The sequence below is a fragment of the Malurus melanocephalus genome, unplaced genomic scaffold (assembly GCF_030028575.1).
Source record: "Malurus melanocephalus ecotype Western Australia unplaced genomic scaffold, MMel_1.1 scaffold_19, whole genome shotgun sequence".
Lineage (NCBI taxonomy): Eukaryota > Metazoa > Chordata > Aves > Passeriformes > Maluridae > Malurus > Malurus melanocephalus.
This window is the reverse complement of record NW_026623251.1, coordinates 702,980-728,152: the sequence shown is the minus strand read 5'-3', so window position 1 is coordinate 728,152 and position 25,173 is coordinate 702,980. Positions and strand designations below refer to the sequence as shown.

The 25,173-nt window shown below is 50.3% G+C and overlaps 1 protein-coding gene across 7 annotated transcripts; it reads left to right on the top strand.

Moving 5' to 3' along the window:
• Positions 1-3,325: 3,325 nt before the first annotated feature.
• On the top strand, positions 3,326-25,108 carry VEGFA (vascular endothelial growth factor A). 7 transcript variants are annotated; one of them, XM_057389728.1, is made up of 9 exons: positions 3,326-3,457; positions 9,281-9,332; positions 14,322-14,518; positions 16,229-16,305; positions 16,723-16,755; positions 16,918-17,064; positions 19,477-19,548; positions 20,713-20,844; positions 23,087-25,108. In XM_057389728.1, exons 1-9 carry the CDS (start codon positions 3,392-3,394, stop codon positions 23,106-23,108), a joined length of 798 nt encoding a protein of 265 aa, XP_057245711.1. In that variant the 5' UTR covers positions 3,326-3,391; the 3' UTR covers positions 23,109-25,108. The 7 variants fall into 7 exon arrangements, with proteins under 7 accessions (XP_057245711.1, XP_057245713.1, XP_057245712.1 ...); XM_057389730.1 differs by lacking the exon at positions 16,918-17,064; XM_057389729.1 differs by lacking the exon at positions 20,713-20,844.
• Positions 25,109-25,173: the final 65 nt, after the last annotated feature.

The following is a 25,173-nucleotide window of genomic DNA, read 5'->3' as shown; positions in this document are numbered from 1 at the left end:
ATAAGGCTTGAKCTTATGCCCTTTGAAGTCAATGCCAAAGCTTCCACTGAGTTCAATCTGCAAGATGAAGTCCTAAATTATGGTCAGGTTCTTAAAATTTCTCAGTGTCTCACAGCTCCAAACAAGTCATCACCCTGCCTCTTTGCAAATCACATGTATTCCCTCAAGTTCCTAAACATGGGGCTCGTGCTTTTAGGTATTCCATATTTAAAATCCTGCCTGTTGATGCTGTCTTTCTTCATGTCTCAGGAGCCATGGACATGGGAACGATAACAAGGCTAATAAAGAAGCGTAGCCAAGGACACATATTGATTTGCCTTTTCAGTGAGCAGTGCTTAACACGAACACTGCAGATTCTAGAGCAATGTCAGTATTTATTATGGTGTAAAGTTAACATGGAAAGCACATGCATGTCCTTGCTGGTGCCAGAATTCAGCCAAGTACATGACCATTTGCACAAACTTCATATACACTGCTCTCCTGGTAACAGGATGTTGGCAACTGGGAAGATCACAGGATCCAGATGAAACATAAAACGAGATGAGCAATCCTGTAGTGGTAATTTTAGAAGCTGGGTTCTGTACATTATTTACAGTACATTGTAGCTTTAAGGGGATAAGGCTGTCCTTGCCACTTGTGGATTTAGTCTGTTCTGTGAGGTTTCTGTGGGGGACTTGGCTCAGAGCAGCAGCTGGAGGGATTTTGTCCGTCCAGAGGAGTGTTAGAATCGCAAGTTATTTGCAGTAGAGCTACCTTCATTCATAGAACCCTCATTAACAGGAAGGGAAAAGGCACCTAAGACCTTCCACCAAATAAAAGGATCGAGTGAATTAATCTGCTTGGTGCTGCTCTGAAGTGCAGAGGCCTGGCATAAAAATTGAGCTGTTCACAGGGGACTGGGACAGAGTCAGAAGTGGTTCCTCCCTCCAGGAACTTTAAATAGGCTTTACCTTCAGTAAATGAAACATCCCCTCTTTTTCCTGGGGGAGGTTGAATTCTCTCTGTCTCTTGGAAGGCATTTTTGTCAATTGCATCCTGAATATGGGGAACTCCAGTTATTTTGGATTGGCATTTGTTTCTTCAGAAACCCTCTGCAATTATTTGTTTAAAAAATGATAGAAAAAGCAAAGGAAAARGGATTATTTTGCAATGTTTAAACAACACCCACCATTCCGCTGCAGAAACGTGATCCCTGAGGAGAAAGGGACTGTATTCTCCTTCGGGTTTTTGACTGGGCTGGATTTTTGCTCTTGCCCAGACGGAAGGCCGTGGGTACAAGGGGTGTGACCTGCTGCTGGGGCAGTGGGAGATATTCCTTGCTCAGGCACCGTCACTAATCTCACAGCTATCCTCAGGATCAGTGTGACCCTGGCAACATCCCCACACACCGCACCAAGGGGTGACACATAATTTTTAAAAATTAAACAAAGGAAAGAACAAGATCTGCTGAAAGCAAAGGGGTTTTTTTTTGGTTTTTTTTTTTTTTTTTTTTTTTTTTTTTTTTTTTAAAAATGGGGGGGGGTTTGTTTCATGCATTTCTCTCAGCCAGCAGGTGCCTCTATAGAGCCAGTGCTTTGCCTGAATCAGTATGACTCTGTGGCACAGCAYTGGAATACCTGCTTTTAAATGATAATATATACCCTTTTCTTTCTTCAGTGTCTTTTTCCCCTTCCCCTTCCTCCAGCCCACGGTGAGCCCTGGTTCTCGGAGGATAGTAACAGGAGAAAGATTTATGTATGTTGACACCCACATATTGTAACTATGTATGCCATATGAAGAAATTTTGTGTGTGACAGGAACGAAGTAGCTCAGTTGGAGAATGTTCGCGCCAAACTCAGTGAGACAATGCTGTCTCTTTGCCCTTCAAATACCTTATCAGAAAGCAGGGTGGGGTTTGTCTGGCAAAACCTTCACCCCTTCAGTATTCCCTTCTGCACACCAGAGCACYACTCAGCCAGCACAGGCAGGCCCCTGAGCAATGGGGGAATAGCGCTGGGTTAAGAGAAATAAAACCCACCTGATGATAACGCCCTTTAACACGTAAGTGCTAAGAAATCACTGYATCTGAAAGGCCAAGTCCTGGGGGGTAGTCAGATGATGGCTGTGATTACAATTTGTCCTCCGCCCCTCTCCCCAAATGTCTCTGCTGGACTTTGGAGCAATTCCCACGGGCCAAGTGAATTTTGACCCGAACATGTATCCATCGGCATGGCAGAAAGCGCGGCGGGAAGGCAGGGTACGGAGCTGGGTTCGAAATGCTACAGCCCCGCGTGGGGGGGGGAGCGGGGGGGGGGAAGCCCGTCACCTCCGCGGCCGAGCTTGGAGGGCGGGGAGAAGGCCGGGCCATAGCGAGGAGGTGGGACTTCACCGAAGCGTCTCTCTCCGTGGCCGCTCTAATCAGTTGCAGAGTGCTGACGAGCGGCGGGCGGTGGGGCGGGCGCTGAGCGGAGAGCGGGCGCTGCGCGGAGCCGCCGCTGGAGTGCGCGGAGCGGGGCTGCCGCCGCGCCGCGGGCGAGGAGCGCACGCCGCGCCGGCGGGGGACAGCGCGCCGCGACAGCAGCCCTCCCCGGCACCGGGACCTGCTGTTAGCTTGCCGCCTTGCTTTATCCTCTCGTTTAATTTATTTTTTCCCCACCTATACTTTGATCTGCTGGGATTTTTTTTCTCCCTTTCCTACAGAGCCTTCCCACGCCCCAGATCCCTCCCTCTCTATCCAGCTTGGATTTTTTCTTTCTTTTTTTTTTTCATATATTACCATTCTGATTTTTTTTTTTAAGCGGTGGACAGAGAGAGGGAGAGACAGTAACAGAGAGGGCAGGAGGAAAGCGCTCTGTTCGTCCTTTCTGCCGCCACCACCCCGACTTGCGAAGAGGGGTCGGACCGAGCGGCGGCGGAATCAGCCCCTTTCCCCTGAGGAGGCGACCCCGGCTCGRGGAGCCACCGGAGGCAGCCGCCGCGAAGAGGGGGCTCAGGATAAGAGATGCATTGAAAGTTTCCGCGCAAACTTTGCCTTGAGTGCGCGAAACCGAGCGAGTGCGGCGCGGGTGCCTGCCTGCCCCATCGAGGGGAGAGCGCCGCGGACGGGCGCCACTGTGGAGCTCGGACTGCCCGGCGGCGGGGGCCGGGCGGCGGCAGGGCGGCCGCGGAGCCTGCGCTCGGCCCGGCGGAGCGCCCACGGAAAGCAGCAGCGGGGGCCGGCGGAGAGCCGGGCTTATGGAGGGGTGAAACCGGAGACCCCGAAGAGGAAACCCCCTTTCCCCGGAACCCTTCGCAGCGCCCGGTCGGCGGCACCTCAGGAGGCGGCGGCGGGCACGGAGGAGGCGCGGNCGACGGGGCGGCGGCGGCGAGGCGGAGCACGGCGGGCCCCGCTTCGCCGCGTGCGCCGGCAACCATGAACTTTCTGCTCACTTGGATCCACTGGGGGCTGGCGGCGCTGCTCTATCTGCAGAGCGCGGAGGTAAGCGGCGGGACGGGGGCTTTTGTGCCCCGCGTAGCGGAGGGGAGGGAAGGCAGACGACCGAAAATACTTTCCCCCCCCTTTTTTGCTTTCTCGTCCCCCTCCCCGCTTTGCTTCCCACCTGCTCGGTTCGGTGCGGTGCGGCCGCGCCGCTGGCGCCGGGTGCGGGTGGGTGTCCGCAGCGCAGACACGTGTGCGTGCGTGCGTGCGGTGCTGCAGCTCGGGGACAGCGCTGCCCGGAGCTTCGCGGGGCCCGGGGGCAGCGACAGCGCCGTGCGGAGCGCCCGCACACACGAGCGCGCCCCGGAGCGGGGGTCCCGGCGCGGGGCAACCGTGGGGTCCCGCCGGGGCCGCGGCGCTGCGGTCGGCGGGGCGCGGGGCAGGGAGGCAGCGCGCTGCCTTCTTGCATCAGCCTCGGGTCTCCTGACATTGCAAAAGGCTGTTTCGGCGATATTTGCCTTGGGTCCCAGCTCGGGTTCGTGCCGCCGAGTGGAGTTCAAAATGCCTAGCTGGAAAAACAAATAGAGATCAAAGAGGACAAAATGGATCCACAGTTTCTTCCAGACTGGGGAAAAAAATTAATCAAAATACAGATCTCCTGCACTGAGGTTGCAAAATCAAGGATTTTCCTCTTCCTCTTCAGTCACTTTTACCCCATTGTCATTCTTGAGGAATTAGAAACCAACTCTTCCTCCTTTCCTCTCTTTAAAGAAAAAAGAAAGGCAGCTTTCTTTGCAAACCTGTCCTATAAATCTGTTTTCTAAAGAGTCAAGAGGGCTGTGTTGCCAAGAGATATTAAGGGGTTTAGACAGAGTGCCCACGTGAAAGTGGCTGTTCGAGAGCAGGCATGGATTACGTTTTAAAGGTTATAACAGGTTAGTTCTCTCCTGCCATTTCTGCTTGGTACTTGGAGAGAGCGCGGGCCAGATCATCTCGCACAATCGTGAAAATAAACGTTGCTTTCGAACTAATCAGTTATTCACATTGTTTGTTCAGCACCGATGCTGGAAGGCAACTCCCCAATTAGGAGCCATTTCAGCTGTAACTGAAGTCATGAAAGCTCTGCACGCTTTGTTTCTAGCCTGCTACAGCTCTACTTTATCCAGTGACAGCCGCACATTAGGCTGTGCTCGGCTGTGCTCCATGGGAACTGAGGCTCAGCTCTCACTTGAGTGAGGCTGCCTTCCTGCCAGATTTGGCTCGTGGGACAATTCTTTCTGCTCTCCAGGAGTTTTTCCACCATCACCCAGAACAGGGGTTTCTTTGCCTCTCAGCTCCTCAGTAAACTTGTACAATAGCATCTGCTCCCCACCTATAGGTTAGACAACTCTGTATCGGTGTCCAGTGATAACACCCTTTAACCCTCCCCTTGTTCCTTCTCCCCTCCCCTTCCTCTTCCCCAGAAGAGGAAACGGGTGGATCAGGTAGAGTCGAGGTCTGTGTGTCCTCAGGAGTTGCATAAAAGCCTCATGCTGCCTTTTCTCCTAGGCTGGAGGATGGTGCAGATGAGAAAATAGAGAGTATAATGACTGAAAAAAATGGTAGGGAAGAATTACAGGAGTTTGGGGTAAAATGTTGCAGGGGTAGACACACGAGAGATGGCTAGAGGTTCAGGTACCTGGCTAATGTGGGCCATATAAGTGCTCAGGCCAATCGATGGTGAGATCTGCCCTTCACTTCTGTCCTTATTTGTCCGTTGGTTGTCCAGGCACCACGGTGATGGGAACGTTAGAAATACCAGCAGATCTCACGTAGGCAGCTCGAGGATGGCTCTGGGCATGGCAGAAGGCATGACTCTTCACGTGGGACTAGGGTTTGTGCTTTGATGATAATATTTATCTGTCTGTCAGGCTGAGTAAAAACTATCTAGCTAGCCAGGCACRTTAGAGAGCATTAAATAAAAACCCTGACACAGTCTGAGTTGGGGAAGCAGGGTCCAGCAAGTGTCAGGCAGCTTTCCTGGAACTGAGGGACGAAGGAATCACAGTGCTCCTCTGGTGAAGGTGCAGGAGGATGACTCCTTACTGAGGTAGTTGTGGTTGCTCCTGCAGCAAGACTGGGATGGTGGGAAGATTGTTTCATGGTCTGGTCTGGGCAGCACTGATGCCACAGGTGTCTGCCTCCACTGGTGACAATAGCTTTTCCATGCAGGTGAGGGAGGAAGGAAAGGCACTTTTGCGGTGCCACTTTCACAGCAGATTGATTGTGCTGAGCCGTGTGCACAGTCCTCACGCACCGCAGGATTAGAGACGTTGCATTGTCGTCCCCTCCCACTTTCTCCTTTCCTAGAGAACAGGGGACAGGTGGTTTATTCCCTGTCTGCTTTCATCTACGGGTCTTGCTGGCAGCCTGGTGACAGATCACCCCTGRTGATGGTCCGGGAGCTCTTCCCCTCTTGCCCTGAACAGCAGCAGAACCTGGATATACCAGCTGTATTGCCATAGGGAACAGGCAGTGATCAGACACTGAGGGAGGGAGAGTAAGCCTGTGACTAGATTGTTAATGATCGCACACCCACCAGGCTGCCTGCCTTTGGTGTGCCTCTGCACCACGCCACGATGGGGAGCCACCAGAACCTGCTTCCACGGCCCATAGGCAGCTGGGACGCAGCGASTCACCTTCCCCAGAGCACTTTCCATGCTCTGAGGACAGGCTGGAAAGAGGAGCACTCCTTTGGGAGCAGGGGAGAGGGACGTCTGAGGGGCTCACGATTCCTCAGCAGCCCCAAATCCATTCTCCTGTCTGTTCTGTCAGAGGTGCCTTGGCCGTGCTGGCAGCTTGCAGGATTACTGACCTCTGTCTGCATGTTCAAGGAGGAGTGCAGGGAGTCCTATTTCCCCCCTCCCCTAAGTAGAAAACGCTGAGAATTTCTAGTGCCTAAGACGAAAAGTGCCTTAACTCCTGTCCCAGAGTCTCTCTCAAAGTGGATGGATTGTTTGTTCCAGTCCTAAACAGTTACAAAGCTCTTTTAATGAGGCTGCACAGATTAGGGGGAGGGGAAGGGAGAGAAAGAGTGCTGGTGGTGATAGTGAGGGGGGTGATGGTTAGAGAGGAATGACTTGATTAACCTTTTCTCTCCCTTCAGAGAAAAGCTTGCTTGGAGAGGGACTGTAGGAAATGGGAGACGAGGAAGGTGCAGACACATGGATGGTGTGAAGTGTGTTTATTAGTTAGGGAGGATTTTACCTCACAGAAGGAAAGATGTGCATTTGCTGCAACCGGCAAAGAGCAAGCTTCCTCTGAGTCCCGTTCCAGGGCTCATTTGTCCTATTTTTAAGGCCAGGCCAGGGGTTGCTTCCACACTGCTGTGAAATGTTGAAAATCTATTGGAAGGAAATTGTGTTGCAGAGCTGTTGGGTAATGCCAAAAGCCAGCAGAGGAGAGCATGACCTTCAGGCTGCTACCGAAGGGCACGCTGGGCCTGCTTGTCCCGAGAAATGTTTTTGGTTCTCTTATGTCTGAAATGTAGCAGACTGTTTGGAAGTGAGGCACAAGTCCCTGCCTCACCTGTTGTTCTAGTGGACATACTTTGAGGGCACCTAGGCACAGGTGAAACGCACTGCTGAAAGGGCAGAAAAGTTTCTTGGAATAGTGAGCAGAGAGTGTCACTGATAGTTCTGGGAAACCTTTCTAGTTCCTGATGACAGCTCCCCCGGGAAAGCTCAGAAGCTCCCTGCCCGCTTTACACCGATCTTGTTTCCCATCTTTGGGGTCGGATCACAGCCCAGGTCCAGGTGAGCGCTGTGAGAGTTCTGGCTCCTGCTCCACTACATCAGGGGCAGGGCGAGGTGCTGGCTAGGCACAGGTGACTAGTGAAAGCATGTGCCTTGCTTCTGCTTCTCATCATTTGTGCACCCTGTGTGCTTGCTTGTGAGGAGGCAGTGGGCTTGGCAGCTGGCTGGGCAGCCTTGCGTAGAGAATGGGTAAAAATGACCCTCAAGGTGTCTCCAAGCTAATTTTGCTCAGTCTGTCATAGTCATTTTGTGTGTGAACTAGAAATCCTTCTGTGAAAAGACTTGGGGGCGTTGTGACTTGAATAAACTGACTTGGCTCGTGATCCTCTTCCTGTGCCATAGCAGATAGAGGCTTTTCTGCCCTTGATGCGGTTTTCTTTTCAGTCATAGATTGTCAGGCACTGAGTGGTTTTGGAAGGCCGCTGCAACCTCCGTTGCCTCCATTTTATTTGTGCTGCTGCAGTGACCTTCACACTTCACGAATGAAAATGTTTCTAGGAACCTACTTTTTATAGTGTTGTCACAGCACTGAGGTTGGGCACACAGCCCCCTCCTCCCCAGGGAAGAAATAGATCCACACATGGAGCGGCTCAGGTCTGGGCTGGTAGGTTATGCCCAGGTACAGAAAGACTTTGGTTGAAATGAGAAACAAGTTCAGTCCAGGGGGACCTCAGACAAAGGGAACTGTGCTCAGACACAAAGGAATGTCTGGGGAGAGGGGCTTCTAGCTGCCTCTCTTACCACCTCCTTTTAAAAGCTGACATTTTTGGCTACTTGGATGGTAGTGCTACCCTGTGCACAGGGCTGCCTAGAAGACCATAGGTAGCAGATTCCTATTGTGAGCTTGGGGTGGTCTTGGCCCTCTTAATTCAGTTCTGTCTTTGGTTATGAGATCAGAGGGCCTTTTTCTCAGCCTTAATGCAGCCTATTGCTTACAAAGCAGTATTTTGTATGGGTCACCACACTCCTTATGGGTCTCTGCTGAAAGGCAGCAGGTTCTGGGATGGATGGTATCACACAGGTGGCAGTGTATCCTAGAGAAGTGAAGAAAGCTGGGCCTTTTCCATTTTGGTTCAGAACAGAACAGTAGGGGGAAGCCTGACTTGGCTGGAAAGTTGCGTCAGAGCTAAAGCCCTCATGGAAGAGCAAGAAGAGTGGAGTTCTTGTTTCACCTGGAATCAAAAAATACTTCCTTTAGTAAAGTGGTGTAATATTTCTCCATACCGTTTTGGGGTGGATTACCTGTCACCACTCCTGCCAGCACCAGTGCTCTGGAAATGTCCCTAGTCCCACAAAGCAGCAGGAGTGGCTGCAGAGCTTGTGGCCTTTTCGGTTTTGGCCCAGGGGAAGCTGTGGAGCACAGGAGTGGGAGCCACACCGGGGCTGGGGACTGGAACCGTTAGGTGAGGGCGGCGTCGCCCTCCCTTCCTTCCGAGAGGAAGAAAACCTGGGCGGTTTGGCGGCGTCCRTCGGCAAAGTGGTGCTGTCACAATTAATCGCCCTGACACCCGGCCAGATGCCGACACCTCCGTGGCCACCACTGCTGGGTGACAGACATCTGTGGCATGGAGAGGGAAGCGATGCCCTTTGGTGCCTGGCCGCCCTCCTCTCCCTTGTGCCCTCCCGGGCCAGATTCACCTTGACAGGGAGCAGCGATGCCCACGCCCGCCGGTCGTGTCGGCAGCAGCCGGTCACCCCACTGTTAACGTTTCTCCGCCAAGCTGGGATTTGCGCCCGGTGTTTGCCCGCGGTCACTGACAGCAGCTCCCCGAGGACGGGATTCTCCCTTTGGGGCCTCTCTCAGGCCCGCCACACCGCCTTACAGTCCCGTCCGCCAGCCTGGGGCTGTCCCGCCCGTGCCCCTCTCGGCTCCCCCAGGGGCCGGGGGAACAAAAGGTCCCTCTGTGTCCGCCGGGGCCGCCGGCAGGGAGCGGCTCCGCCTCGGGGGCGCCCCCTCCCGCCGGGGCTCCCTCCGCCCCCTGCCCGCCGGGGCGCCGGCGGCAGGACCGGGACCCTTCCTGGGACCCCCCCGCGCCCCGGGACCGCCTCACGGTTCCGTGTTGTGACTGATTTTCTGTTGTCTTTGCAGTTGTCGAAGGCTGCGCCTGCCCTGGGGGATGGGGAGCGGAAACCCAATGAAGGTAAGCGCTGGTCGGCTTCCCGGCGGGCGGGGGCGGGCGGGGGCTCGGGAAAGGAGCCCCCCGTGTCGCCGGCGGCCAACACCGCCACCTCCCGGGGAGCGGGACCGAGGGCTGCCGGCGGGAGGCGCCGCCGCCATCACCCCCTTCGTGGCGGCCGCGTAGCCCCCGCCCCACGCCGCGGGCCCGGGCCGGGCCGTGGGACCGGGGGTGGCCGTGGGGCCGGGCTCCGGGGCGGCCGCGGTGCCAGGGCGGGCGGCAGGGCTGGCCCAGCCCGCCCCTGGCTCACCACAACTCAGAGGCAAACTGCGTGCGTGCACTAGTGCACATACGCACGCTCATTTATATATATATATTTATATATATATCTACATACACACAGGCGCACACAAAGAGCTGACTGGCGGTGAGCAGTTTACTGGGGATTCGCCACAGTGCTGTAGGAAGAGATTTGTCATCTTTTGCTGCCCGCCTCTTTGCCGACGGCGCTGGTGATGCCCGGCTGGGTGGCCAGGGTGGTCCCTGAACAAAGGCCCGAGCGGCCCCCAGAGGCAGGTCTCTGGGGAAGAGAAGGAGAAAAGGGCAGTTCAGGATGATTTTCTGAGTTCGTGCCTCCCAGCAGTCCCAGGTACCTCCCCAGTGAGGAGATTGCTAAGTGCTGTTCAGAGACAAGTTTGAAAAATGCATCCTTTTTTTCTTATTTGGGCTAGCAGACTTTGCAGATTCAGGGAACAGCGCTATGATCTGATAGGTTCTACTTAATTTGTTCCTGCTGGTCCAGTACGGACAGGACCATTGCCTGGCAAGGAAACAAGGTGGTGCCTCTACAGCCACTGTGATTTTGTGTCTCTCCAGTTGCCCAAAGGCCAGGTTGTGTCAGTGTCCTCTTATCTCAGTGGTTTGTGCAAGTAAATGGAGACCAGAAGGGGAGTCAGCCCCTGGGTTAGTCAGAGACACCTCCTGTGAGTTCCCCGTCTAGTGAAGCCCTGTGCGTGTCAGGAGGCTGGCTTCTTTCCAGTCCTCAGTTCAGCAGTGGGATAAAAGGGCTGTGGACTTTGGAACCTTCGGGCTGAGGTGATCATCACTTGCTTTAAGACCATCCTGACCGTGTTTCCCCCTTACCTGTGTAGTGGAGCAGTTTACTTGTTGCATGGCAGGGTCTGGCAAACATCTTGCAGGGTACCCATGGGCTGTGACCTTTAGCGTTATTCCAACTGGAGGTCAGCAGAGGGCTCCATCAGTGTGGGCCCAGATTGGCTTTTTTTATTTTTTCTTTTTTTTAATTTTTTTTGGTACCAGTCTGTTTCAATTTCTGTAACTTTATTGGTATGACAGACTGAATGTGTGTTGCCAGAGGTTTGTGGCAGGCTGTGCTTGGAATAGGGTTCCATTTTGCATAGGCAAAATTTCTGGTTTGTTGGCGGGCTGCCGCCTGTTGTGCTTGACCCTTGCTCCTGCTGAAGTCAACAGAAGAAGGTTCAGTGACTCTAGAGGGATCAAGATGGAGCCTGCTGTGAGACTTATTTTGGTAACCAGTTCTCTGCTGTAGATAGAGCAGAATTAACTTCTGTCAGAAGAAGGCTGATGGGATTGCAGGAGAAGTTGGTCTGGCCATGTAAATGGTGAGATTTTGGTGTTACTATCCTGGTGCTATTTCAGGTTCTGCAATGTAGATATATCTGTGAATTAGAAGTCAAGACTCCTGGCACTGCCTTCCTGGCTCTACTTCTGTACCACGGTTTGACCTTAGAGATCCTCTCTCTCTACCTGAGTTTCTTCTCTTAGAAAAGAGGAGACAATGACAGGCCTGTTACCCAAGGACAGCCCTGTAGTTCCTCCCGCTGAAGCTTGGGGTGAAAGGTGGGTTTGTGTCTTTGGCCATTTTTTGCTTTCTCTGATATGTCAAGCTGTGACAGGTTTTTATTTGGGATGGACTTACTCTGGTTGGAGACTGTAATTTTACTTCAGCCCCTATCCTTTCGGGCTCAAGAAGGCTTCCACATATTTTGTGGCACTGGAGGTTGTAGAGGAGACAAACACTCTTTGTTCCATGAGAAAAGATTTTCTGGTATAAATAAAGGAAACCACCATAATTTCTGCCGGCACTTTTATTTTTAAAATAACAGCGTGTTTGTATTGCTGCTAAGGCATTGGTGGGGAGGAGACAAAATGATCAAACTTTCTCCTTTTCTAGTCCGGCATGTTTTCACTGAACTACTCCAAATTTGACCTTAAACTCTGCCTTGAAGAGTTAATGTGGATCCGTCTGTGCTTTAACCTTACTTCCCCCTCCATTTACAGTGAAGAACCTCTGACTCAAATCTGGAGGTGTTTCACAGGGTAGAAGTGTGAGTTAATTGTGGGATTAACTTCTAACGTGGGCTGAAGCCCAAATTGCAGGAAGGGAGCAGGCCTAGTGGTGTTAGTCCTTCAGTGACCTTCCCGTGCTTCCCCATGAAAGAGACCTTCTATTCCTGACACAACTGATGGAAAGGAAGCACAGATGGAATCAGCCCAGCAAAGTGTGAAATCTGACTCCCAGTGCATAGGATTAAATGTAGGTATGGTAGAAATGGCAGGGCTTCACTGTGAAGATGACTGTACCTCAGCTACATGCTCCGGTTTGGTTTGGGTGGTAACTGTGCAAATGAACTACAGAGCGATGCACAGTCTCCATGTGAATGCTCTTGTGTCCAGCAAAATAAGGCAATGTGACTTTTGTGACTGGATGTTTTGACTGGCAACTAGGGAAAGATTCCCTGGTTCCTTTTCAGAGGCTGAATCTGACTTTGGAAAATCATCATGTGTTAAAAGGTAGAAACTCTCAGTTTCTTTATGGGAAGGATTTGGTCCTGTCACATCTCCCAGATCTCAAGTATAGTTGTCAGGGTGCAGCTATGAAAATAAAGGCTCTTCAAAGGAAGTTGAATGTGGTATTCTGGGGCCAACCTGTAATCTGGATCCTCTGGTGTAATCTAAATGCTTGGCTAGTGCAGATATTTAGGAAAGCATGGCAGACGTCAGTCAGTTTCACTTCAGTTTCGGTTTCTGCTTCCTTTATGCCCCAGACTGGTGTAGTGAGCAGCATTTGATCTGCACAGGTAACTGCTGCTTTCCCTCCCTCTTGCTTTCTGTCCCTCCCCTTGACGTAGGTAGGTCTGTAAGCGTTTTTATCCTGAACTGTGCCTTGTCAGAGTTCTCAGATCCTGTCTTCTGGCACAGTGTGGATAATCAACAGTACAGTTCRCTGACTGTCATTGTGCCTGCAGAATTTCCCACGTGTTAAATTGTTCAACTTGTTGGAGCATAGGTGGTGACTAAGGTCATGCCAAAGGGGAACAGGAAGAAGGAGGTAGTCACAGACAAGATAGGAGAACAGTCAGGAGACACATGGCAGTTAGGGGAGGAGGGAAGAGGAAGGGAAGGAACAAGGAACAGAAACATGCTGTCTTCTAGATGAGGAATACCAACAAGTAGTCCATGCCTGCCAGGCTACATTTCCCTTTCACTAGCCACTTTCTCTTTTAATAGCTGCGCACGCTCTTGCTCTCTGACACTTCAGACTCCTTGGATGGAAGCTCCGCCTCTCTTGTACCCGCTCTCAGCACTTCATCACTATGGCACTGTCAGCCCTTCATAACCTAGAATTAACTTTCAACAATTAACTGCGGGCTGTGAGCTCCAAGCCCTGCAGCTTTTGCATTTTTGTGGCAAAGTAACCTTTATGCTGGTTTGTCACAAGTTCAGGGCACTTTAGAAACGCTTACTGGAGACCATTATTTTCCATGATGCAAGCAGTTTGCTCTTATCACTGTGAGTTATCAACCTTGGTGCTGGAGGACTCTGCATACTGTACAGGTGGATCATTATAGTGCATAACAGCATGGGGCAGGTACTATCTCTTTGTGCATACTCTTACCCTCTGCTCCATGTGAGACATCCTCCGTTACCAGCATGGTGCTAGAGCTAGGAGGCCTGAAGGGCTCCAGATACTCACTGTTTGCAGTGCTATACTAGCACCAAGGGTTTGTGGGTGTGTACTTATCTATACTATCTCTCATCTCTTTAAATCTCTCCAACCCTTGACCAAGCAGCAAAATGAAGCTTTGGCAAGAGGCTGGGAAACATTGAGAAATGCTTGTGAAATCAGTGCAGATCACAAGCAGTTAGTGTTTGCTCCATTTGTAGGGAAAGCATGGGATAATGGCAGATACACCTGTTCCCCCTCCCACACTGTCTCCTTGTGGTTCAGTAGCATGGTTAATCTTGGGGGTGCTGTGAGCTTACTTGGAATCTTTCAGTCAGTGGCTTGGTTCCTTGGTCTGGGATGGTGGTCGTTGTGGAGACATGGAGGCTGGGACTTGTAGTGGGTGCTGTCATGGTTCTGAGGTGACCTGCTGAGGCGGATGTTCTGCATGGCCAAAAGAGATGACAGGAAGGGTGAAGATACATAGCTGCATGGTTCAGAGCCTCTGCTTGCTCTTAGATGTGTCTCTATRCTGAGGTCTGTACTAATGATTCTTCCGGCTTTAAAACCCACTGGGGCATCCACTGGCTGTTTTGAAAGGGGGTAAAGGGCAAACCAGTGAAGGGCCTTAATCCAGAGAGCAGATTATCTGCTGTAGCTTCAGGTTCTTTTTGGCTGAGCTGATATTATTCGTGGCAGCATACCAGGAGTATGGGGAATAGCAGAGAGGGGGTTTGGAGAAGACTCACCTGTGGCAGGCATCGTGGTACCAGGGAGACAAAGAGTGAGGCTGTCTTGTCCATCTTGCCCCTGCTCTGAAGCAGCTGTAGGAAGAGATTGTCTTTTTCCCTTCCCTCTTGATGTGTGTCTCTGTACARCACAGATAAAGGACTTAGGCCTGCAAGACTGTTAGTGAAGAGCATAGGGTAGCTGTGTTGCAACTGTCTGGCTCACTTTAAGGGGCGAAGCACTAGACATTCTTGAGCTGAGTTTGCATTAACTTATTCCCTCCATTCCTCTTTTAGTTATCAAATTCCTGGAAGTCTACGAGCGCAGCTTCTGCAGGACTATTGAGACCCTGGTGGACATWTTCCAGGAGTACCCTGATGAGGTGGAGTACATATTCAAGCCATCCTGTGTGCCTCTGATGAGATGTGCAGGTTGCTGCGGCGATGAGGGCCTAGAATGTGTCCCTGTGGATGTATACAACGTCACGATGGAGGTGAGGGTCCAGTTTGCAATCTGCCATGCTTGGTTGAAAGGAAGCAAGTCAGCCATCACAGCCAACCCAAGTCCCAACTCCCAGCTAATTCAGAGGAAGGGCAACCTACCCCAGGGAGCCTCTCTTCAGACTCTGGTGCTCAGTGTTCCATCATGCAGGGTTGAATTATGAGTTGCCTATGTCTATTTAAGACTAAGAGGAGAGTCTGTTTTTTTTCTCTTGCCAAAATAAAGTAGATAGGAGCATGCAAAGGATCATTTCTGCAAAGGAGCGTTTCTGCAAAGGAGCACTTTGTGCTTAGAGAATGCAGAGGACCGTTTCTGACGGTGTTAGCTCCAAGTTCCCAAAGAAGATACTCCTTGGGTTCTTGCTCCACCTTAACTCTACACACAGTTGTTGTTCTGAAGGCAGCTGAGTAGGGCAAAAGGAGAGAACCTGTCAGTACTTTCTCCTGGAGGGCATGTGAGGTCAGTCTGTACCAACAGAGGAGGGAATTTGGGAATTAGCTACCCTGGCAGAGAAGGGGTGAAAGGGGCTCAAAGAAACAAACTGCTTCTGTGTCAACTGGAAAAGCCTTTCTGCTTCTGGCATCTTCCTCCTGTGTTTGGAGGCTGCTGAATTCATTCCTTGGAAGAGACAGAGGTGGCCATGATAGCAAAGGCTGGGCAAATGGGAAAGATGCAAACTGCTTTGGAGAGCTTTGTTACTGCCCTTGTCTATCAGCCTGGATCCCAGCTTGTGTCCAAATAATGCTGGTGCCTGTAACCCATAGCTCCCTCTTTGGTCCCTMAGCCTCTTGAACAGCCACTGTAAGTATTGCCTTTTGGTATCAATGAAGTATAACTTTGATATAGATGAGAGACATGCAGTGCTAAGTGATTAACCAACAGGTCCTTTTACTTGTTTTTTGGGCTGTTGAAGAGCCTGCCTATGCCCTTTCATGGTTCCCCATACTGCTTTTCCAGYAGCCTGGGCCAGAGCATACTATCATGGTATAGCTAGGAATGGTTTTCTTCCTACCATTCTGTGCTGAATTACAGTTCTTGGCTGCTATGCCTGCATGCCTGTAAAGCAGATCTCTAGAGCTAGTGGTCCAGCCATGTTCTGGATTAAGAGAATGCGACAATATTCCATAGCTTCTAGTGTAACTTCCCTTGAGGTACCTGGGGCTGGGATCTGGGTGATGTCCGGATTTGCAGGGCTCTTTTAAACACAGATCTCCAGATTCATTTTGTGTACCTAGTCACTGTGAAAGTGAGATATCAGCTGGGCTGGAATGGTGRCTTAAGGAAAAGGAATTGGATATGTAATTTTTGCTTTGGACCTTTGTATGAGACTGAAGCATTGCTTCTGTGCAAGCAGGCTGGATGTTCACCTGCTGTCTGTCTGGCATCAGCCAGGGAGGGCTCAGTGAGAATCTTGCTGTTTTGGTACACCCTCTCCCATACCTGTCTCCAAGACAGTCCACCAGTGCTGGCACTGGGCACGCACAAGCAAACAGAGCTTTGGCACAAGTCTGATGTTGCTGCTTGCTTGTGATCAAAGGCCTTCCCTGACTGGGAGAACGGGGCCTCAGAGCTAGCTCGAACTCTGCCCTGCTCTTCCCAGGGGCACCTGGGCTGTGAGTGCTTTGCTGCGCAGCTGCCTCATTTGGAGCTGTGAATACGAAGAGTGAACAGGTAGTGACCCTTTCTGTTTCTTTCATTCCAGATCATGAGAATTAAGCCCCATCAGAGTCAGCACATATCACACATGAGCTTCTTACAACACAGTAAATGTGACTGCAGGTGAGAATTGAGCAGCACTGGTTCCTCTTGCAATAAACTTATTCTGAGCCTTTCCTATTTTTCTGCCATTGGGTTGGGACTCTTGTTCAGAGGCTTCTGCAGTCTTTTTAGTTGGTTTGCAGTGGGATGGCTGAGCCTGGGAAAAGAAGTCCTTTGCTGTTAGGGCTCTTCCATCTCTAGCTATGATAGGTGGACAGTGCTAGCCTGCAGCCTGGGATCTTTTGGCACTGGCTACCAGCAAGATGCAACAGGAGAGCAAAAACACTTTGAGACGGACCACTTAAACTGTGCCTTGGGCATCTTGCAATGTTGACTGTACGTGTCCTTCCCTGGACTTGGTGAGAGCTGGGGTTAATAGTGGAAGTATATATTGTAAGCTGTCTTCTAATGAGGCCTTTGTTCTATCTTTCCCCACAGACCAAAGAAAGATGTCAAAAACAAACAAGAAAAGTAAGTCACAAGCCTTTCCTTCTTTCTCTTCTGGTGGTTGRTTGGCATTTCCTCTCCCACTGCCCCTTGCCCTTTTCTTTGGTTGGATATGCTCACTTTAAGAAGGTGTTCTTGGAAATGGCATGTGGTAGTGCCTGGGGCATGCTCTTGAATCCATTCCAGGTGGGCGCAGAAACCCAGATCTGATGGTCCCTCCTTCACACTCCAGAACTGGACCTTGCATGACCCATGGCCATGGCAATCATTCCTAAGGCTTTTTCCCAAGTACGGGAAGTCCTGTCATGTCTGTCCTGCCAGAATGGATTCAAGGTGCAGCCCCCATTTTCCCCTTCCCTCTTCCAGGGGTGTTTCTGGTTACTGCAAATTGCTGCCTTTCTTTATTATTAATTTTTTTCTTGCTGCTTGAGTGAATACTTGCTGGCTTCTTTCACAGCAGCTTGGGTAGGAACTCTGCTGGCTACAGGGAGAGGTGGAAGTAGAGGCTTGGTGGAGGCAGGACTGATGCCATGCAGAGTGTGACACTGGTTTTGGATGGGTGGGGACCGAGGAGGGCATAAAGGGAGGTGTATGTCATAGCTGGATGTTGGTGAAGGCTTTCATGAGCGTTTTTTTGAGTCTGATGGATTTGCTTTGGTGGCCTGAAGGAGGTTAAGGCAAAACCTTCCCTTTATTTCCTCCCCAAAGAAAAAAGGTTGTGGAAAGGTGAAAAATAAGCTCCAATTCTGCAGTAGTTGCGGGGATCAGCATAAAATGTGAAACAAAGTTGAAAAGAAGGAGTGACCTCTCTGAGCGAGAGGATCAACTGGACTGCTCATGACTGGGAAAAGCGGCTCTGCCATTTAGAGGTGCCGGGTCGGAGAGGAAGGAGTGAATATTTGGAGATGAGGCTGAATCTGAGACAGAGGGAGCAAACAGGAGAATGAGAGAGCTTCTTTCACCTCTCTCCTGGTGGCTGTATATTTCTAGCTGCCTTCCAGCCTCTCCTCCTTCCCCTGGAAATCTGCTCCTGGCTGCATCAGACTGCACGCAGCCAGCAGTCCTTTGCACAGGGCCGTGTTGGGGACGGTTGGTCTGTGTGGCTCTGTAGTTTGAAGGCGTATGAGAGTTGGGTCTGTGTGAGCTCTGGTGAAGATGGGGTGTGGGTGTAGCAGCCAGCTTGGACTGTGTTGCATTCACTTTCCTCTTCTAACAGCACTTTGCCTGCTCTTTGCTGGTTCTGCACTCCGCAGGGAAGGAAGGGAAGGGATGGGAGAGACTGGTGTGCTTTGATTTGTGCTGGATTGAAAGTCTTGTTATACTGGTACCCCTCTCCTCCCTTCAGGTTGATTTTGTTCCCCTCACCGTCTCCCTGTGACTCCTGCCTGACATGTAAGGCAGAACCGGGATTGAGCAGATGCTCTGACACTCGTTCCAGTGAGACGACTTGAACAGGGCCTGGGAGACACCTATGGTGCTTTCTCTTCTTTCCCCCAGTTCCCTTTGAAAGCTCCTTCCCGAGGTGGGCTGCACCAGGGAACGAGGGAGCCTTTGCTGAACTGCCTCAGAGCTGGGACTCATTTGCCTGACAAGCCCTGGTGCTTTGCCTAGGGCCTTCTCCTTGCATGTCTCTCCCTTATTCCTTTGCTAATCTGGCTCAAGGAGCAGTACAGGCTCCAGCCTCCCTCGCTCCCTGTGTTCTCAGTGGCCTGTAGGGATCCATGGGTTGTGTCCAGGACTGCATGTCCTAGCCCCTGCCTGCCTCAGCTCCTGCCCAAGAGTCAGAGGCAACTGGTGAATTTATCAGAATAGAGTCAGTACCTTGGCTCCATCTGCTTGTCTGTCTGGCAGATCCACCTGGAAGGTGACAGAAGGGAAAGGAGAGAAGAACTGAAAGCTGGGTAAAATAACTAGGTCAGGCCTTCCTCTTCTCCCTCTTTACCCTTCAGTACTCAGGATGGAGGCTGCCAGAGGAAATGTTACAGACATCCAAGTAAGGTCTGCTGAAGTCCTGTGAGCCACAGGCAAGAGGTGAGGTGGATGAGCAAGGCCTTCAGGTTGGATAGCCCTCTGCCACACAGCAGTGCTGTGTAGATCACATCTCTTCCCTTGTCTACAGAGCACTCCCATCCCAAGGCAGGTTTGCCACCAATCCTGCAGCAGAGCTATTGGAGCTCAGCTGCCACCTCCTAGGCCCAGTGCTGAGCAATAATGCATCAGGTTAGAGTGGTTTCCTCTTCCCTGAAGAGAGCCCTTTCACTCAGGTTGCCTCTTGTCAGTCATTGTGCACATGTGCTTGTCGCCTGGAATGGTTGTCTGCACTCACTGCGGTGGCGTGATGCTTTCACAAAGCTTTCTGTTCCTTCTCCCTCACCCCCTGTCCCTTTCCCACTGCCCCTCTGGAGGGGGCTGGTGCCCCTCTGAGGGTCCAGCAGATCCGCCTCTGCTCACACCAGCCTTGCTGGAGGTGGTCTCTGCTGAGTTCCCTGGTGTTGGCTTGGCTGTGGGCAGGCTGGTTGCAGAGCCGACAGGAGCACCGGTGCCAGTGAAAGTGTGTGTGATGGAGATCTGTGCTTCGGCCCTGGAATTTACCTTCCAGTCCTGCCTCATGTGCTTCTCCCCTCCCAGCAAGGCACATGGCTGTATTTTTTTTCTCTTCTTCCTTGCATTTTCTTCCGTTTTCTCTCTATCTTTCCCTTTCTTTCCCTCTCTCTCTCTTTTTTTTTTTTTTTTTTTTTTTTCCAGAAAATCAAAGCGAGGAAAGGGGAAGGGTCAAAAGAGAAAGCGCAAGAAAGGCCGGTACAAACCACTCAGCTTGTACGTTTGTGTCCTCTGCTTGTAGACTCTCTTCCCTCCCTCTCCCCAAACCAATCTGCCTGCTTGCTGCTCGCTTAAATCTTAACCTCCCCTCCCAGTCACTGGTGGGCTGCAGATCCTGCAGGGGCAGCACTGGTGGTGGCACTGCTCTGGCACTAAGGCTATCTCAGGGAAGGTGGCTTTAGCTTGCTTGGCTCTCTAATCATCAGTGGCGACCATTTTCCCAAGGCACAAGAGTGTGGTGGGTGSATGAGTACCCTGCACCTCTTCACACCTTCCGGTTGCAGCTATGTCTGCTTTCCCCCACTTGTCTCATGCCCTCGCTGCTGTGATGACTGGTGACAGGCAGGCTGGCATCTGCCATGCATGTGTGTGTGTGTGTGTGTGTATGTGTGTGCGTGTGTGCACATGTGTGTGCGTGTCTGTGCCACAGATGTGTGTGGAGTCACAGGTGGAGAGGAGAGGTGGGACGGCGGGAAGCCAGAGAGGGGGTTCTGGGGAGTCAGGGGTGGGGGGGTCTCTATCTGCTGGGGTTTTTTTTTTCTCTTTCTGCTGGATTTGGTGGCTTGTCTCTCCCTGTCTCTTTCGCTTGGCCTTTCTCATAGTGGTTCACAAAATTCTGCATTGTAAATTCACAGCCCCTCCATAGGAGACTCCTAGGTGGCAAGGTCGGGATGGGGCTTACAGAAAGGAGGGCAGTGCTGGCTGCAGGGGTAAGCATGTGATTCTGGAGCCCAGCTGCTTTCCAGGGGAGGAGAGACCCTGTGTATTTAACTCGTTTAGCCGCTGGCCTCTTTCTACTCGAATAGTCCACTTCAGAGAACTCCTTTCATTGATGTGTCAATAGCTGGCTGAAACCTCTCACCCTCCCATCCTTGCTTTCCCCTTCTTCCTCCCTCTGGCCTAAGCCAAAGGATCCAATGCAGCATTTGTGAATACTGTGCAGAAGGCCTGTTTTCTTTCTCTACGCTAATGCAAGGGGTTGCTGTCCTGGGGCTGTCGGGGTGCTGCTGGAAAATCCATCAGCCCTTGACACTCCAATGGGCAGCATGGGGTCTGCGGGAGGGGGCAAGGGGTTTGCTTTGATGTTTAGGGTGTTGCATGTGTATTTTCTTTCTGCTGAAGCGCTGTAGCTTAGACATCTTTCCTTTTGCCTTTTTGCAGTCACTGTGAGCCTTGCTCAGAGAGGAGAAAGCACTTGTTTGTACAAGATCCCCAGACCTGTAAATGTTCCTGCAAATTCACAGACTCACGTTGCAAGTCGAGGCAGCTTGAGTTAAACGAGCGCACTTGCAGGTTTGTGTCCTGAAGGATGAAACACACAAAGAGAAATAGAGAGAAAGAGAAAGAGGGGGGGAGCTTGCTTCCTGCTGACTTCTGGCACCAGTGCTATTTTATTACTTCTTTTCTCTGTCCTACAGTGGGCCAGAGGGCAGAGGGGCTAACTGGGATGAGGACAGTTTCCATGTCAGAGGGCAGCTGTGCATTTCAGGTGTGCTCTCAGAACTTGGATGGGAATGGCTCCCAGAGACCAGGGTGTTTGTATCTCAGATATTCTTAATCCTAGAATAGGTTAATGGAGTTCATGTTGCTGAGGTAGGCAGGGGGAGGGTCTTTATCCCTCTGTACATTATCTGTATGCAACCCTGAGCATACTGTTGGACAAAGGCAAATCCTTAATTGTCTAGGATTTGACTACTCCTGTCCTCCGAGCCCTTTTTCTGTGGCTTGTAGATGCTCTGCTCTGTGCAGAATCAGGAAAGCCACTCCCTCAAGGCTGAGCCTACATTCTTCTTTGCTTCTTTGTTGTTCTAAAAGCCAGGGAGAGCACCCTATCCTGTTGCACTGGGGTCACAGTTCTCTGGCCATGTCCTGTCCAGAGTTGTGATTTGAGGGGATGCACTCAGGTCTGTGAATGGAGTACAGCAGTTTAAGGCTGGCCCTGGGTGAAAGGCAGAGGTGTGTATTTCAGATGTGAGGTGGGAGACATAAACACTCTGTGGAGTTAGTGTTAGTTCAGAGATCCATGCTGTGAGTGTGTCGTCTGAGTGCTGTCACATACCATCTGTGGCACAGACACGTAAAGAAACTGATTCCTGGTTCTCATCTGAGCACTTTGGTGAACTCAGGGATATCTTGACTCGCCCAAGCTATGTGTGTACCTCTAGTGTGGGATCATCCTACCTGTCTAGAGGGAGACAGAGGAATGGGGCTGCTAATGAGCCCTTGGCTGTCCCTCTGAACTCGGATCCCTTTCACAGAGATCTAGGAGATTGTTCCTGTTAAGAAAGTATTGCAGTGGCAGTGGCTCAAGGGGAGAAAATAAGGGGGAGAGATCCAGGTCCTCTGTAGCTACATCTTGAAATGAGGAGACATCTATTGGCTAGGTGGCTGAGGCAAATAAAACTAGGAAGTGCTTCCTTTGGGTGTGAAAAAGCTTTGTGTCCAAACCAGAGAGGCATTGGCACTGCTGGTGTGGTGGCAACTGCTCTGTATGCAGAGAATTTTTCTGGGATATGGTAATTTTAGTGGGAAAGTAATGGATGGATGGGGCCAGAACAGAGCAGTTTCTGGAGTTAAACTATTCTAGCCAGCAAAACTCCTGAAGTCTGCACCAGACTTAATGTTGGCCTTTTCCCCACTGCTCCTGTTCTCAAAGTCCAGAGTAACTGATAAYTACCCCGCAAAGTTTGAAGGGTGAGAAATAGCAACAAATACAAAGAAAAAACAAACAGTACCCCAAAGAAGTCATGATGGCAGAAGGTAGTTTCTCTTACTAGTCCCTCTCTGTGGTGAGATAATTGGCGCAAAGGGAGGTTTCCAGAGCTGGTGTGTTGGCCAGAAAAATGGGAAGGAGTCATAGGAGTGGTTAGCTTATCAGTTTGCAGATAAAAAGCTGGTTAAGCTGAAGTTCCTCATGCTCTTTCTTGTAGAATTAGAATTGAGACCTACAGGGGAGGGTAAATTCTCGTTTCTTCTGCTGCTTCTTCCAGTCACTGCTGTTCTCTGGTGCTAACCCCCACTCACAGCAGCTAGTGGAATGAAAGGCACTTACTTTTCACCTTCTTGCCTGTGTGAGGCCTTGTTGTCTGCACTGCTTCCAACCTAAACAAGAGGCTAGGTGGGGTGCTGAGGGTGTATGTCTTTCTGCATGCATTGCTTAGCCTTGTTTCTCTGTGTGTTTGTGTGTATTTGTGTATACGGTGTGTAAAGGTGCAAACAAGACACTCAACTTACCTGTGAGGAAGCCACTCATTCTGCTCCTAAATTTACCCCTGTTCGAGAATTCCCCCTGCTCTGCCTAGGTGAGCCTGGGGGAATAGAATTCATTGAGTCATTTGTCGGCGTCGAGATTCTCAGCTGATTTGCCCCACCTGCACAGCACTTCACCCCACCAGTGATGTCATGCCGTGTCTTAACACCATGTGCTTTTAAACACATTAGCCACCACCCTTCCTTCCCTTCCCTGCCCTACTTGCACCCCCATCACAAACATTAACCCCTGTTCTCTTTTTTTCCTTCCTTTCCTATTTGACAGATGTGAAAAACCGAGACGGTGAGCAGTGGAAAAGAAGGGGGAACAGCCCTGTTTCTGGAGCCTGATTTCTCGCCTGGACAGAATAAAACAAAACAAAACACTAATCCAAATGAACCCTAAAAATGAAGGATCGGTAGAGCACAGCACTTTCAGTACGGACGATGGACTCTGGAAGGAACATTCCCCAAGGCACCCGCCGCACAGAATTCACCTTTGGGTTTTGAACTGTTTTATTTTATTTTTCTTTTTATGCTGCTAAATAACAGAGCCAGGAAGACTTATAGGGGTGTATTTGATGAGTTTTCCCATGCATACATATATATGTGTGTATACATGCATATACATATATATATATGTATATATATTTTAACCACATCTATATATACATATATGTATATCTTAACCACACACACACACACATATATATATTATATATATATATATATATACTGATTATTTTTTTTAACATTGCTAATGTTATTGGTGTCTTCACTGGATAATACTCGACTGCTGTGGACACAAGCGGGCTACTTGGGGCATAAGAAACAAGCTAAGACTGGACTTGAGTAGAAGCGCTGGGTGTAAACTTCTTAACTCTAACTGACTTGTGCGGCCTCCGCTGTTTCTCTGTAGAGTGTGCTGTACCACAAACCACCTTCTCTTTGCCTGGGACAGGGAGGAGAGGTGATGGAGAGGATGGGCAGGGAGTTCCAAAGAGCGGCATCCTAGGGTGCGATGGGTCAAAGGCCAAGGAAATGGCCATCTCCGTGATCAAGGATTCCTCCTCCCCTCTCTTCCCCCAACCTTCACCCTTACTCGTCTCATAACCCGCCTGCCTTGCTGGGACATGGGATGTCAGTGTACATTGTGCGTTGACTTCATTCGCTGTAGAACCTTTGCCAGAGCGATGCGCTGGCTTCTCTTAAGATGGTGGGCAGCTGATGCGCACTAACTTTCTGTTCAAGGAAGTATCACAGGAGTCTAGATTTCCCGCCCTTGGTGGCTGCAGAAGGACACAAGGTCTACAGTGTGCTGAAGCAAGAATGGGGACCGGTGCATAGCCACACAGTTGTTCAGCACTGTCTGCTTTCTTCATGCACAGAGCTGCCACTCAAGAGCATCCAAGATGCTTATGGAACATTTCTGGAAAGGGATATTAATCAAAAGTATATACACAGTAGTGGGGTGTGTGTGTATGTATGTGAATGTATGCATTTGTATGTATGTATGTATGTATGTATGTGTTTTTCTCTCTTTTTTATATATATATATTTATTTTTATACATATATATATATAAAAAATAATATATRTATATATGCCAAGAATGAAGGGGAAGAAAAAAGAAAGCAATTTTTTTGCTGCCTTCAGTTTGCATGCCCAGTGTGAATGACCCTTAAGAACGTCAAGATTTTTTTTTTATGACGTACTGTAAATATCAGGCCCCTTTTCCATGTCTTGGGCTGGGGAATCAAACATGAAGGCAGCTGGAGTCCCTTAGCTGTGTCGTGAGGTTCTTGGCTATGTATGTATCTGCAGTGTAGGCTGTGGTGTATGTGAAACCCACCTTACACATGCGCGCACACACACACACACACGCACACCCCTCAAAGTGTGTTTGTACATCTATGTGGATATATATAATCTAGTTCTGTGATTAAAATTAATAATAATAATAATCAAAAAGGTACTCAGTTCTGTGTCAGAATGCTGCCAAACATCATCTGCAATTGAATTTTCAACGCCTGATAATGTACAACACGGAAAGCTTCCAAAAAGACAAGACAGTCTAAAAACAGACTCACAACAAGTGACTACTAACCACTAGAATCTCCCCATCCGACTGATGGCTTTCAGAAGGAGAGAAAACACACGGGTGGGTGCTTGCATCTGCAATGTAGAATACTCATGCTGCATCGTGTGCAAGACGGAGGCTTCCGATCGGGGGAGGGAAGAGAAAGTGTTTTATATACTTATTTAATATCCCTTTAAAAATTAGAAATTAAACAGATAATTTAATTAAAGAGTAGGGATTTTTCAGTATTCTTTGTTAATATTTAATTTCAACTATTTATAAGCCGTACCTCTT